The 16,471-nt window shown below is 41.9% G+C and overlaps 1 protein-coding gene across 3 annotated transcripts in view; it reads right to left on the bottom strand.

Moving 5' to 3' along the window:
• The window catches only part of Sytbeta (Synaptotagmin beta), a 164,601-nt gene that overhangs the window by 87,517 nt on the left and 60,613 nt on the right, over positions 1 to 16,471 (bottom strand). For all 3 annotated transcript variants that reach the window (XM_076319848.1, XM_076319849.1, XM_076319847.1), the window contains exon 2: positions 411 to 745. In XM_076319848.1, the coding sequence (XP_076175963.1) occupies positions 411 to 674 (264 nt within the window). In that variant the 5' untranslated portion in view covers positions 675 to 745. The remainder of the gene's footprint in view (positions 1 to 410; positions 746 to 16,471) is intronic.

Genomic DNA, 16,471 nt, shown 5'->3' on the forward strand with positions numbered 1-16,471 from the left:
TGTTCGAACCTGAACGAAAATTATATCGTCGGTCATCAGTAACTGACCGAACCTGAACGAAAACTATTAGGTTGTTCAAAGAATTATTTCGTTTTTCAAAATGGAGAATATATGATTGAATAAAATGTTTATACACTCTAAAAAAATCGTGTTTCATTTTCACCCAAAAAAAAAAAAACGAAATGACTTTCCGAATCACTCAATATATTATCGTCAATGACCAGTGACAAACACGGTTTAGACAAGTACATAGTCAGTTACTACTAATGACTACTGATACGGTCCGAACGAAAAGAACGTCGTCGGTCACCAGTGACTTAACACGTTAAACGACAGAAGACTGTTGTTGACTCGACACAACCATGCACACTATTCCACCAAAAAGAACAAAGCTGTTTCGTGTTACGTACCCCGGACTGTACCGCGTAGTAGTTTCTCTGTTGTTTTCTCCAGCAATTGAGCACGTGCGTGGAGGACGATGTATCCTGATGCAAACGATTCTCCTGCCTCGGTTCCGGTTGCTTGGTGCAGGGAGGATCCGGCCAACGATCAAGGTTGCTCCAGTACTTCCCCTTGCGTTTCACCGCGTAGTATCGATAAATCACTATAGTCATTGCAACGACCAGGGCAAGACCCGTGCCTGCAGCTGCCCCGAAGATCGCCGAGGAGATCATCCTCGTCGTTTGTCCTCTCTTTCTCTGTCTCGATTTCTTCTTTATTTTTATCTCGGTTAGTAGCACCGGATCTGAAAAAGATCGGTTCCGTTAGAGAGGAGGAAAGACACCACGAAACGCGGGGTCGATTAGATTACATCCGACTGTGTTCGGTTGTTCTTTTCCTCTCGGGAAATTTGTCGGGATTACTGTCGTTGGAGCTCGCCACTTATCCGCGTCGCTGTTTCTTTCATAGAACAGCCAGCGCGAGGAATCAGGTTCGAAGCTCGTGAATATTAAACGATCGAGCGATCCGTCGTTTCGTTAGAGGCGAGTAGATTAGTCGCGGGAACGAATGTTTCCATTTATTCGCGAGATTCTATTATCAAGGGTTCTCGATGCGAAACGAAAGCCTTTCAACGAGATGTAACTATTGTTGCACGTAATCGACCGAATCTATCGTTCGGTTGGTAGCACCGAAGTTTCAGTTTTTCATTTGTTTTCGCAATTCTATCGTAAACGATACGAAACTGTAGACTTCGAACGGTACGTAAGTTCTATTGACTTATCCACGTGACTAGTTCTTTCGAATATCGGGAACAACCGATACAGGGATCGCGTTCGGAGCTTGTAAATATTAAACGTCGAAGTTTTAATTTATTTACGAAAATTCGGTCGCGAGGCGGGGCTCACCGAGATGAAATAAAAGACCGAGATCGAGGAGGAAATAAATAACGTGTCCACCGAAACGTTAATAAACCCCGGTTACTCGAATTTGATCTCTCCGAGTTTTGTGTATACCTAATAATTCCGAGGGCGTTGCCATGACGAGGTTGGAGTTTCCGTTTACTAATTCAGATCTTCGTTATTAACGTAACAGGATTATTTTTGGTTTACTAATTCGCGTAATTGGTTATTCGAAAACCACTCGCTGCCTCCGTTGGCGGAAAAGTGGAAATATTATGGGATTTTCAAAGACCGCTCGGGTCATGCGACACGATCACCGGGGATGCTCCGACGAAAATTTAAAGTCGTCTTTGTGATTTATCTTCGAGCACGGTGATACGTGTCTTAGGGACACGAATAATTAAAGTTACCCGCGTAACTCGCGGTACGGTACCGCGAATATCGAAAAATAGGGCGATTCCACGTCTAAAAATAAAACGAAACTGCGGAGGAAAAGTTCTTCACCGGGGGGGCTCCCTTTTCGAGTTAATCGGTTTTAAAAATACACGGGGCATGCATCGATTTCAGCGAAACTCTGCCCGATGGATCTCGATATAGATGTTTATCCTGTGCGTACGCTATGTACTACACGTACGCGGATAGTAATTTATAAGCAAAGAATATCAAAGCGCGGTGACAGTTGTTTAAAGTTTGACAGTCGAGGATACGCATGGCCCGGGTATTAGCAAAATTAATTATCTCGAAAACAAAGTTCGATGGAAACGAATTTTATTTCCCCACGACGATTCGCTTTTACTACGGAACACTCTGTATATTTTTCGGTATTTAATTTTCAACGGAGAGTAAATTGACCCGACCAAGTCAATTTTTATCGGTATCTAGCTAAACAAACATTGCGTGGACGAGTGGAAAAATAATTTTCGCGATAATCAACTTCAAACGCGAGATGCGCTCGCGCAACCGTATAATATACGCGTTATTATCTACGCGATCTTTGGCGTTCGCGATCGAAAATATTTTTTAGAGACTCAGACGAGTGAAAATATTTTTTTCAGAGATTCACGATTAAAAATATTTTTCCGGAGTAAAAATATTATTTACTGTTTCGCGACGCGACCTTTCGAAAATTTTCACATTATTCTGTTCCGAATGCTTTAATCTTTCGCGTACTTAATCCTTTGCGGCGCACGAGTACCGGTTAACCGGTTTTAATAAATGTGCACGCGAAGGGACTGAGTTCTGGGTGAAATTGACGAATCTGACCCGACCTTAAATGTCAAACTTTACTGCCCTACAACAACCTCCAAGAAAAAGAGAAATAAAAATACAATGAAGAAGGTTTAATACGATTGCCGTCATATATATATCCACGGTGCCGTTGCGTTACGATCGCGTTTACGAGAATTTCCAGAACGCGGAGGACCATTTAACACGAATGCGAGAAAAGGAACGAACATTTCCACACGGCTAGCAACAACTTCGATGCGAAACTTACGAGCCACGCGAGCTTCGCAGCGTTCCTCGCTCGTTACGCAACCCGGAGGACAAACAAATATAAAATACAAAATAACAACGTCGTTGGATCGTTTCTCTTGTAACAAACATCGAGGTAGTCGACACATCGTTTCGAACCGACCGGAGAAAGTGAGCCTCGATCGAAACGGAAAAGGGCGTTACGTTCGAAAACTTTAACGACCCTATTTTTGAAGCTGTAGAATACAAACGAACGTGAAATATCCGATTTCCTCCATATTGGAAAGATTTTTAATCAACGTAAGTAGAAACGCCGATACATTGTCCGATGTTGTTCGATGAATCGTGGCTGCCGGACACCTAACTTCGTTTCGAACGAACGGTAGTTATCCACGTCGGAAAATTTGTACATCTGATACGCAATACGCAACAATTTGTAATTTTCAATAGACCTTACGATGTCTGTTGAAAATAAACAGACGTAAGTTTTAAAACGATCGTGAATCTTTCTTTTGAAATTCGATCGAACGAGAAAACTTTTACAATGAACGAAAAAGAGTACCGTGAACCGTTTTTACATGTGGAAAACTTTCTAAAAAATTACCAGCGAGTGTGGAGAACAGCTCCACGAAAATTGTATCGACTTCGGCACTTTTCGTCCAAAACAATTTCTAAAATAACTAAGAAGGGCGAAGCGCGAGGGAAAACAGCCGGCCTATTGTCAGACGCGCGAATGTGTATCCAACAGGATGGGAAGTTCGCGTCCCTGGAACTTTCCATAAGCTTGTTATTTACAGAATTTTGTACAGCGATCGACAATTTCGTATAAAATCAACGAGACATCCGGTGCGAGAATAAAGGTTAAAATTCTAATTAAAGAGCGGTGTTAAAGATCGCGAAGGTATCGACGTTTAATGAAATACCTTATACTTGGAACGATCGATCTAATTACGCGGTTAAACGCGTAAAAGTATTTTTCATTTACGGTTTCGTTAACACCGCGAAGTGTACAGCCCCTTGGAATCGATTGTCCGCTTTGCCAACGTAATTTCTGCATACGAGAGCTTTAGTAATTGCTGTACGAATTTAATTGCTTCGCAGGTCGTTGGCCAATAATGATCGCGAGAACGTAACGTCCTCGTTATCGTTTAAATTTCGAGGGGCTGTTTGCACGTCTAGCTTCCTATTAAATTTTGACGCGCATCATGCAATTTCCCCACCGAATAGACCGGTTCCCTTCGCACAGATGCATCCCGTTGTACGGGTAGCTCGTTGAACTCTGAAGCTGACATCGTGATTCGCGTCATCGCGCGTTCACCGCGGATTAATCTATTCAGTTGCTATGGCAATAGGTCATAGGCGATTTTAGTCCCGCGCTGGCCAATGAGCGCGACGATAAAAACGAAAACGAGCCACGCGTTTTTTTTTACCTACCGTGAATACGATCGCGTAAATCCCGATAACAACAAAGACATAACGCGTTTGTTTTCCCACCGATAAAAGGAGCAGTCCGATGTTTAGCGCTGATAATCGAGGGTACTTTTTTTCTTCCTCTTTTGCTCTACGAAGAGACGAAAAGTGCGGTATGAAAATTATCAAACAAGTCTCGTAAAATTTAACGAGACGCAAAATTAATCCCTCGGGGCATCCTTCTCGAGAAAATCGATTGCGAAAATTCATTCGACAGGCTTTGCAACGCGACTCGACCGACGTGTCTGACCATTTCTCGTTATTTCTACTTACGTTGACGAGCGTAAATAACGATAGCGTCACGGTCTGTTTTCCAAAGATTGTACCGCGTTTCAATTACAGTCAATCGAAACGGACAATATCCATCGTCGATGTTTACAAACACGAAACGCGAGTAGAAATAACGAGCAACGATCAGACGCGTTAGCCAAGTTGCGTTATTCTCTCGTAAAAAATTACAAGCTTCTCGTTCAGGGTACGAAGCTCGACGATGCTTAACAATTCTCTTTTCTTTTCTCGAATAATTTCGTTCGGAAGAATTTACGATCGGACACGATCGTACCGTAACAATGTAAAACCTCGTGAATTTCGCGGTGAAATTTCGAGCGAATCTCGAAGAATTTTACTGTACCGGATCTGAGACGAAGAACGCGTTACCTTTCCGAGGTTCGTTTCGAAACAGTCTAAATATTGCATTCGTAGGACCGTTTGCTTTTATACGCCGTACCGTATCGATCGTCGTGCTCAGACGCGGAATCTTCTTATTACGTGTATTCGGATACCTTGAATCTCAGTTATGCAAATAATCGTTGTGTACGTATCGGTCGGAGCGCGTGGAAAAAAATTTACGGCGCGGCGGTATCTCGCGAAACGTTCACGAGGAAAGGAACATAAATCACGGCAGTGCGAGTCAAAGGAGGTGGTTGGAACGAGAAACGTCTCCGAGATCTGGTCTTAATGAAATGCTCGAGGGTCCGTGCCAGGTTGATGGTACAATATCTACGGATATTACACGCAGAAACTCGAGAAGGAAGAACAGGAGGGAGCAAGGCAAGACACCGATGTTCGGTATAATCGTGTCGTGAATTGGGGAGACGAGCTTACACGCTTTCTTTTTTCTTTTTTTTTTTTTTTCTCGCCGAACGCGACGCAACGTCGAAAGATTTTCTTACGTCGATGTCATACTTTCGTTCCACGAGGAACGCTTCGGTGTTTCACCAGAGCTAGATTTGTACGTAAAGTCATCCACCTGGAGAGTTTCTGTCGAGTAGGAGAAGCTTTGGTGAAAATAATTAGAAGATCCATCGGAATGGGACCGTGAGCAAGGTAATTCATATTTTAAGTATTCCACGAGTTACGTTGATTCGACATTGTATCGATGTCTCTGAATAATTAAGAATTGTATCGATGTCTCTGAATAATTAACAATTATATCGACGTGCCTAAACTGTCTCCGAGTCTACTTTAAGATTTAAGGTGATTCATATTTTAAGAGCTCCAACTGCCACGTAAGTTAACAATGTATATTTAGACACGAGTAGTTCAACATTGTACCGATGTCTCCGAATAATTAAAAACTGTATCGATGTCTCTGAATAGTTAACAATTATATCGATGTCTCCGAATAGTTAAAAATTATATCGACGTGCCTAAAGTGTCTCCGAGTCTGCTTTAAGATTGAAGGTAATTCATATTTTAAGAGCTTCAGCTGCCACGTAAATTGACAATGTATATTTAGAGACGAAGAATAGTTCAATACTACACCGATGTCCCTGAAGCGTCTTCGCGTCTACTTTAAGATTTTCATTTCTGTGGAAGAGTATCCGGTGGACTCGTGAAAAACCAATGACCAAGATAATTTGATTCTACGTTGACATTGTGTATTAGCAGCCGGTAAACAATTGTTGAAAAGACACCGCCACGTTGAACCCATCCAACCTGTTCGAGTTTGAAAATGAAACGCTTTACTCGTTTCAATTGTTCTCTCGTTGCGAAACACGTGCGTTGAACCGCGCCTACGGATTCGCGTTTTTTACTCCGAGTGGAAACAAGATTCGGCCATTTTCAGAAAAAGTACATCCACCTTCGAAATTGAACCGTCATCGGAAACTACCATTTACGCGGTCGATCACCCAGGAATCGAATCGATCTAGGTCACCGGTAAATTGGTCACCGATAAAGCGGTTCAATGAGAAACGTCCGATTTTTAACTGCGAATTAACGCCACAAGCGGGCAACAGACGACGAAAAGGCACAGGACACGGAAATCCTGTTCAAAAAGGATCCATCGATTGCTCTCGAAGGGTACTCGAATACGTTCCGAGATAACGGTGAAATTATTATATTTCCGTCACGTTCAATACCTCGAACAAGTTTTGGTAATACATAGTCGATTTTATCGCGACGCTAATCAAAGACAATTTATCATGGTATTTACGCGGTAAGCTTGTCTTTACAAGACAAGGGTCGACCGAACTTGCGTTTCGCTTATAAAAATGGCTAATTAAAGGTCCGTGTAAACAGGATTTTACTTGGTAGAAAAATAAATGAACAGATAAGTAAATAAAGACACGTTCGACGATAAAACGACAAGCAAATTTACACGCTGCCAACGAAGATTAATCGAAATATAAGCGTGTCGAACGCGTAGACGGGAATAACTTGTATTCATCGGTGATGCTAGAGACAGACTGTTGTAGATTTAACGTTACGTCTGCCTGGCGCATAAAGTATCAAGAATTCAGAAATTCTTCGATAATGTATTTTGAACACGTCTCTCGCGATGTCAGATAAACGAGTTAGTTTCGTCTCGAATAAATTTTCCACCGCGAAATTGAACGATTAAAACGAATTTGACGAAAAATCTACGTGGTTTTGTGTTCTTATTATTATTTTTTTTTTTTTTTGCCCGCACGGTGCAATTGGTTTTCACAAAAAAATGTTCACTTCCACCCGCTCGGAACGTTCTTCGACAGATATTTAATTATCCGTACAAAACGATTACGCCTTAAGATTTCCGACCCGGTCTTCTAACCAAGTGATGCCTCGAGAGCGCGAAGTAAAATGTATTGATCTGTCGTTGTTAATTACTCCTCCCGTTGGCCACGATCCCTGGATCCCCTCTAATTCATTCTGAAGACTCGCCCTTTCCCGTTTAACGCGATCCGACATCGACATTAAACATCTCGAGAAATTAAAAATTGCTTCACCCGTAACGGGGTAACGTGGGGTTCGATAGACCCCAGAGAATTTTGTTATTATTAAAAATTCATTTTATTCGGTTCCTTAACAAACGAATAAGAGTAATTCAGATTTTCTTTCCTAAGAATACCTACAAATACTTAAACAATTGTATAGGGTCACACCGACGAAATAACCATCGTATCGATTTAGAATCGAACGAATCCTGCGACGTATGGACCGCAAACTTCTTTTGGGAACCATTGACGAAGAGGCGCTAGGTTTAAACCGATTTAAAAATTTTACAGGAAAAAGAAGGTCTTTGTCACGGTATTTTCGTCTTATCGAGATCGTGATTCGAGACAGCCGAGAAGAAATTAAATTTATCTCGTTAAGTAAACGTCTTTTTGTTCCAGATGGCCGTGACTCTTGGACAGAATTACACGATCGAGAGGAAGTATTCGAGTGATTTTTGATAAATCGAAGACCTTCGACTTCACCGCTCCCGCGTCTGTGAGGCTGATTCCACGCAATTCGTTCGCAGGGCACGTTCTCGAAACGATTCGTGCCAACATCGATCATTGAATTACCGATCGGGATAAAGTCATCCCTTCCGAGGTCCTTTATAAACGATCCTTCGATATTTTAACGTATCGTCCCGTCGAAACGATTAATCGTGCTCCAGTTTTCAGCACTTTACTTAATGAAACGAGAGAAAACCGGGAACGATCGAAATCGAACGTCGTCCGAGGAATAGCAGATACCGTTTCTGAATATAAAAAGAAAAGAAAATCCGAATAGTTCGAGCGACAGACCTCCGTTGGAATCTGTTCTTTCACAAATTGTTGCAATCAATAGCTGTGTGCACCGATCGCGCTCCGTTGAACAATTACACGAATTGATTCGAGCGGCTCGGTATTATAGAAATAAATTTCCACTTCTTTGAACGAATATCGCTCACGTGTGTAATTCATCGATAAATTTATTACTCCCGCGTAATTCACTGTCGGTTACGGATGAGAAGCTGTTCGATCTCGGTTTCAATTTTTGTTTCGATTAAACCTTCCAGGATTAATGGTATTTACATTAACGAATTTAAACTTCAATTTTGGTAAGTCAAAGACCGGACGTACGGAAGTTCGAAATTACGTTACTTTGTGGTGTTGTTTTTGTCGATAAAATCGGTTGGTGTATCACGTTGGATCGTTTGATGTATTCGATACTTAAAAGTTGTTTCGGTAGATGGTATAATTGGTTTAAGTAACGTAATGTCGACTTAATTGCATCATGAATAATGCTAATCGAATAAGCGTTAACCTGAACGCGAATCAGCGTGGTTCAACGTTGATAGCTGTCGTAAAACCAGACCCTAATCGGGTTAAGACGTATTAAGTTGTTCGAAAAGTTCTCGCGGTAACCTTCGCGTACCGTTTTATTGGGCAACTTTCGAGAGAACGTGCAATCTGATCTGTTTAATATCGATGTCACGACCTTTGGCCACCTTCTAGCTTCTCGACGATACAAGGACAACTTCCTGACTGGACTTCTCAGATTTCCAAAGTTTCGAGAGTGAATTCTTCTTCCAAAAGATCGGTCACTTCTACGACAACGTAAAACGCAAACGATCCTGATCCACTTGAAATTAAAAATCCACTATCTACTGCTAACTTTGTTACCATCCATTCAATGCGATTGGTAAGGTGTTCTTTGTTACTACCACACTGGGAAATAGAAGCACGCGAAAATTTTTCGAAAGATCCCGAAGTATCCAAAGAAATGGAGCAGAGCGATACATCGATAACGGATCGTACGTAATACGATAACATTACACGGAACGTGAAAGATTCTACGTCCCGTGTCCAGGAACAAAACGAAAAAGAACATTCGGTACGACCCGATAACGGTGTCCGATTGAATATTATCCATTTCCGCGCGAGTTTCGCCGTCTTAAAGTTTTATCGGTTGAGTTCCTCCCGATAATACCATCCATCTTGAGAAATCCCTTTATCTACCGATCTCGATTCCTTTCACGGTAGTTTTCTTATCCCACATTTTGATTCTCAGTCACGTCCTGAATAGGCAACGAGTCGATCCTTCTTATTAAGTAGTTCCCGAGTGTAAAGTTGTCCGGATGCGTGGCGACGACGAAATTAAATTCCCCGGCGGAGCGTCGACGATAGGAATCTTGATACTCTGAGTATTCGAATTATAGAACGTACACGGTGTTCGGTGGTGCGATTAGGTCGAAACGTTTGCCACGATCGGTTACGTTTCTCGATCGACAAGTTTTTTAATTCGTCGTACAGACGAATGAAAATCCGGAGGTGTTCGATACGTGTTCTCGTATCGTAAGTGTTCTCGCGGTCTCTTGTAATCTCTCGCGTCGTAAGAGAAGCTCGGGGAATTCTTTAAACTTCTTTGCCGTTGTGATAAATTCGCGAAAAGGAGAAATTTCGCGTCGCGGTGGAACAATTCTTCACCGGTGGAATTCGTTCCCTCGTGGGATGGCCGTGGGACGTGTACACCCGATCTGCGAGCTCAGTTTCGAAGAAAAACGAACACGAGTAAAAACTGTGCATCCGTCTCGTCGCGAGGTGAACATGAAATTTCACGAGCGAATCTAGGAATCGTGTTTCGTCGAACGCGCGTAAGCGGATACGCGCGTACAAACCCAAACGGGGTCCGCGAACGAATTGGTGGCATAAAAATGTTACCAGATGAGGCGCGACACCCGCTTTGAAGCCATAACACCTCCGATAAACCGAGGCCACGAAAGCACTCGCTGGGAAAAGGAGTCGATAAAAGCGAATAAAATACGCGATCTCGAGTGAATCACCGTGAAGCGGCGATAATATTGTACGAAGGGTCGTATTACCGAGATCGATGTTTCGTACTGGATATATCGTGATCGATACGAAAATAACTTGTCCACCATCGGTGGAACGAAACATTCAATGATGATTTAGTTTTCGATCGTTATCAATACGGTATGGATGATGGAGTTGAGATTTTCGAGTATTAGACATTTTAATGGTACACAGACGCACGTTACGAACATTGAAACATTTACAGGAAGGATTGCTTCGTCGAAACACTTCGTCGAGTTGGCCGGTGTAGCTCACGGTTCGGTTATTAGTGTTAATTTAAAGTTTAACTAACTCCATTAGCTCTCAATGGCTCTCGAGTTTGAATAGTTTTGTATGGAATCGAGCTAATCTATTGCGTAACGTTAGTATCCTCTTTCTCTTTCTCGTTCGCTGTTAAAGTTCGAGCTCTTTCGCTCCTCGGAGGATTTTCAACCAAATTGGTAAAATCTTTTACTGGAGTTTTACGACACTCGTTATAAGATTGCACACTCTTTCTAGTTACGATCGCTGCGCAACGGACACCGAGAAACGACGAACGTTATCTTTGGATACTTGAAACCTTCTCGGTAACCGGATAAGTCGGTAACTTTCGAAAAATACTTTCCATGATGTTTCTGGATAGAATAGTGGATACATTTCTTTTCTACATTTACGTTGTTCATCGATCTGACGATAACGGTCGATACGACGATCGATGAATGAGAAAAAATTCACTGGAAATCAATCGAGAGCGAAGAAATAATTTTTACAAAGGTTCCGGGTGGATAAATAAATATGGTCGACGCAACGTTACGCTCTTGTTCGCATCACCGGTCCCTTGTGTGTCGTACGATGACCGCTACCTCTTTCTTGATTTCACGCTCGATTATTTTCAACATCGAGAAATCCCCAAGTGCATTTTATGCTCGTTTAAAGTTAAACGTGATCGGGTACAACTTTTCCAAGATCGTGCAAAAGTAAATTAGAGAAGTTATGGGATCAAAGAACACACTCCCTTCGATTAATCCCTCGCAATCTCGCTAGTACGCCAGTCGATATCATTTAACCTTTCTATTTTATACTTTTGCGTTACAGAATGAAAAATTGTGTAAGAGAAGGATTTCAAGGAAAAAAGGGATCGTGAACGAAACCAAAAGAAAACGAAGCGTACACCGTTCTAGAACTATTTAATTCGGTAATTAATGATCCTGGAGTGGAGGTAGCAAAAGGGTTAAGTGCCAAAATTAATAACGATAAAAAAAAAGAACTGTGTATCGTCGAATAAACGTACAATGTTTGTCATTGCTTCGTTCTTAACCTTTTGAGTCCCAGGGGGTACTACTACTTGTCTGACCACGGACAGAGATAATTCTACTTGTCTGACCACGGGCAGAGGTCATTCTACTTGTCTGACCACGGGCAGAGGTCACTCTACTTGTCTGACCACGGACAGAGGTCATTCTACTTGTCTGACAACGGACGGGGTCATTCTACTTGTATGACCATGTTCGGAGTAATACTGTGTGTCTGACCATGGACGGGGGTAATACTACTTGTCTGACCATGAACGGAGAATAAAATTTTTTTTTTCCACAAATAAAAAACTCTTATTCGATACTTACAGTCTGCCTCTCTGGCATTTCCATTGATTGTTGCTGGATTACCACGTGTGAAAAAGGAACAAGAGAATATCATAAAATTGAAAGACAACTACACAGCGATTTTATTGTAGATTACTACGCGTAAAAAGAGAACAAAGAATATCATAAAATTTGGAGGACAACTACACAGCGAGGATATCGCGCAACGATTCGAGCGCGAAACGATCGACCGGTTCATAAATCTATGTTTCGATCGTCGATTATTTCGCCCCGTTCGCAGCGTGTTATTTTTGCGATACGAGATCGTGTTCACTTTCGCGAGTTAATGTTTTCCGTGGCACGGTTTATCTTCAACCGCAAGTACCGGGCTAACCGCATCGAGAATCTATCCACGTAGTCGTTCCTCCTGGAACTTCATCGACAACACCTAGGCAAACAGTCGCTTACCAAAGCTGACACGTCTGCTGCCGAAGTGCATTAATTGATTTAGCCTTTACGCCGCAGCGTAACACGCCCCGGTCGTCACCATGGCCGCCTTGTCACCTAAATTCAACGCCACCGGTTGAATAGACGACGAACACTGGCTAATTCGACTTTTTAGCCCAATTACGACGCGTGTAACCATCGTCGTTAGATCCCATTGTACCGCGATCGTGATATTGTCACACGAGGGGGAAATTCGTTCGCATCGATTTCAACGAACACGTTTTTAAACACCGTGCCACTAATTACCGGCTCGGACAGAAAAAGTCTTCTCGTTTTTCCAAAAGGAATTTTGTAGCAACACCGCAAGCGTGCTCTTTTTCACGATACGCGTTAAATTATCGACTATTGTGTTACGCGTACGCGCGTGAAATTGAAACAAAACGCTACGTTTTGTTTAATATAAATGTCATCCGTTGAAGGGAAGATTCTTTCTTCGAGACGGAGTGGCGAACGAAATGAACGGTGAAGATAAGGAGAAGAATCTCTTTCAGATTCAATTTTCGGGGGAAACTTGAACCGTGTAAGTGTAAATAAATTTTGTAAATTGTATTTAAAATTCATCTGTACTCGAGAGCAACCGACTGCTAAAGTTTGTCAACGATTGCGTTGTCGAAGAGTGTGAGTTGATTCGGTGTTGTACCTTTCGTGCAGCTTTTACGTCGCAATTAAATAGCACACTTTGTGTTCGATCGGAGGGAAAGTGAACAGAGAGTCTGAACCAAATTACGGAATTTCGAACAAGAGACAGAATTCGATCGTGAAAAATTATAAGTCGTTATACATCCGCAAACTTCTTCCTGTACATTGCTTAGATTGATCCGTAATTAATTTCCCTCCGATAGACACAAACGGAGGTACCTTTAAACAGAGACATAAAATTGAGAACTTTTTCCCAATGTTCGAAGCCAACTTCTTGCGATTTACCGCGTATTCTTCTGGCTCGGTAATGTCAAACGAAGTGTAAATTCATCGCGTGAATATGATGTGGGTGCAGTTTAAATAAATACTTGTTACGAAAAACGCGAACCGTATCGCCGGGAACGCGCAAATGAACTGACACGATGTCGTCAGAGCGCGAAAGTTTAAACTATATTAAATTTTGTGTACGATTGAATGTTACTTGCCACCGTTTGGTATATTCGACGCACATGGAAACGGTGAGATGCACGATTTTGGGTCGACTGTTCGCGAAAGTGGACCCCTGAAATGAAAATTAAGAGAACAACGACCTGCAATCGTCGCGCGAAAAGATTAAACGTTGCCAAAGTCGGTGTTTGTCGAACACGTGAACGCGAACGTGCCGAACGGCCACGTATCTTGATTTCACCGCGAAATATTCTATAGGAAAAACGTATAATCATCGCAATCCCGCAAACAGACCTTACTCTACTCATCGGTCCATGATAAATTTGTTTACTCGCTGAACCGTGCGTTTAATCCGCTTTCGAATGCCCCAGCAATAATAATACAACCCAATCTCCATTCGAGGATTAGCAAACTCCAGTATCCTCGACCACGGGAGAGAAAGAAGCGAATGGAATACGAGGGTAACGATGAAAATAAAAAGTACCACGGATTTATGTGCGTCGCGACGATCATTTTTCTAGACACGCAAACACGAGAATTGCAATTTCAACGATCTCTTTCTTCGATCGGCGAACAATTAACGGTAAAATGCGTTTCATTGCCCGAGGCATTCAATTAAACTTCTTAGAAAATAAAATCGCTAACGTTGCTCCGATCAGCATTGGCAATGACCCTCGAATCGAAAGAAACTGAAATATTGTAGGATTAACGGGATTCGATTAAAATTGTCCCGACTTCACCGAATAGGAAATACGAAGAATAAATTCTTATTTCTCCGAAGAGTGTATTTTGTCGACGAAAAAAAATTTATCGAACGAAACTCGTAAAATTCAATACCAGTGACGATCATTGACGACGATTTTCGAGTAGCGCAACAATTTTTAAACCTTATCGGCGATCTTCGCGCGGCGTAGAACACGGTATACTGTCCCGAGTCGCAAGACAGAATATTGATGACTTTCCACTCGCGAAACTCGTTACCGACGATCGCCGAGTTGTGAATTCCAAAAGTGAAGGCTCCGGGGTTACGAAATGTCACGTTGTCGACCCTTCGAGAGCCCCGAGATGCAACATTAATGTTCATCGAACGCGATAACGTAATTTTATCGGGAAGAAAAGAATCAACGAGGCTACGAGCATTCTGTTCTTTTCGTGTTTGAAAATCTTTGTGGAGTAGCGCTCAGTGCGCGTCACAGTGTTTCCACACCGTGTATATTTTCTCCACTATTATTATTCGTCGAAGAATTTTTGTCTCGATCGATTCATCGAATCGGAGGGTTCGATTAAAATCTGCAATATTCAACGCGCAGTTCGGGTGAACGACCACTGAATTTGAATGGTGGCCAACGAATGGGGAGATCGAGTAATGCACCAACAAGAGTAATCAAGTGAGGACGTACTCTGAAAACTCGAAGGTTCATCAATCCCCCGATCGTAATTGGCCAACGAATGGAATTAGAAGTTCTACCCGGCACTTAACGTTATTAGCGTCGAAGCTGCCGCAGCTTCGGGATCGCGTTTCAACGAAATCTTGTAAAACGAAGGAGACGAGAACGTAACGAAACTTTTTTTTGGTCAATCGAGACCTAGAGCGCTGGTCGCGCATAGAAAAAATCGCGACGTTTGCACAGTGCTCGCCGACGCGGTGAATTAAATCTATTTCAATTTTCGCGCGTTGCCCGGGAGCATTCGATGCGCATCGGCGCCGTTTCGAATGCGAGCGTTTTTCGAAATACAATTAATAGGGTCGCCACGTAGCGCGGACGAAGTTGAAACGAACTACGAGGTGGAATTAGGCACACGTACACGCAATTAGGTATCGGTGTGCACAGAACATTTCGATTCGGAATAACGAAAGTTCGTGCACCTGTTATTACTTCGTAATTGGCACGTGTCGTGTAATTATTCGTTTGAAAAGAGACAAGATAAAAGCGCGTTGAATGTAAATGATTCCGAAACGGACAGGATTCATTAAACGTTGCCCCCGTGAAATAAAATTTGTCCCGTGAAATGCGTCATGTGCGCTTCGTGTGCAAACAACGTATCTCGGAATAAAAAAAAAAAATGACACGTTTTAAAATACTTTTTAATAATTTCGATTAAACGATTGTGACAGAACCGATGCTGCGACACGGTGGAACGTATCGGCGGAACGAAATATGATTGAAAAAATAACGAACGACGTAAAGTATGGTGGACGTTAGGCGAGTACCGTTCGATATTTTTCTCGTTTTCTTGAAAGTACGTTCGGGAAACTATTCAACGACGAACTGCATTTTCGTTAAATTTTTCTAACACTGTACTTGGGTAATTATTCCCCTTATTCGAGGAATTAATTCTCGAATTCGTTAACTTTCGTGAAATTGTACAACGGTTAAAAAAATATAAGTGGAATACTAGCAATTCCACTCGAGCAACACAAACGTCGGCAAGCACGTATGCACGTAATTGAAAAGTTTCGGTAAATTTTATATCAAACGATTAATAAAAGTCTATGCCCGCTTTGCTGAAAACCAATTAAAACTAGCCCCCAATTGTGTCGGAGCGTTTAATGCCAATTAATATTTGCTATGTACCATGTACATATACATGTAGTATTACTGCGGATTCGTGCATGCTGTGAATAATATCGTATCTAAAATTTAATTCCCTGTTTCCCCGCAATGTAGAGATTTGTCAATATTGTTGTATCGCCACAAGCATTCCTAAAGCTATACGTAGAAATCTCGATTTAATTCGAATAATTATCGAACTCTTTATTACAAAGCACTAAACAACTAATTGACAATCTATGAATAATAATTTGAGCGTTTAATATATGCCACAACACGAGTAGATTTTTCCACCGTATTAATTACAAGAGAATTACGTACAAACGACTAGTTAGATATTCGTTTCTAACAACGTGCACCTGAATCGTTCCGTTATGGAAATTTAAATTTGCGATCGGTGGATCAATTTTAGAAGTTATTCCATTTCAGGGCGTAAA

Source organism: Ptiloglossa arizonensis, chromosome 9 (assembly GCF_051014685.1).
Source record: "Ptiloglossa arizonensis isolate GNS036 chromosome 9, iyPtiAriz1_principal, whole genome shotgun sequence".
Lineage (NCBI taxonomy): Eukaryota > Metazoa > Arthropoda > Insecta > Hymenoptera > Colletidae > Ptiloglossa > Ptiloglossa arizonensis.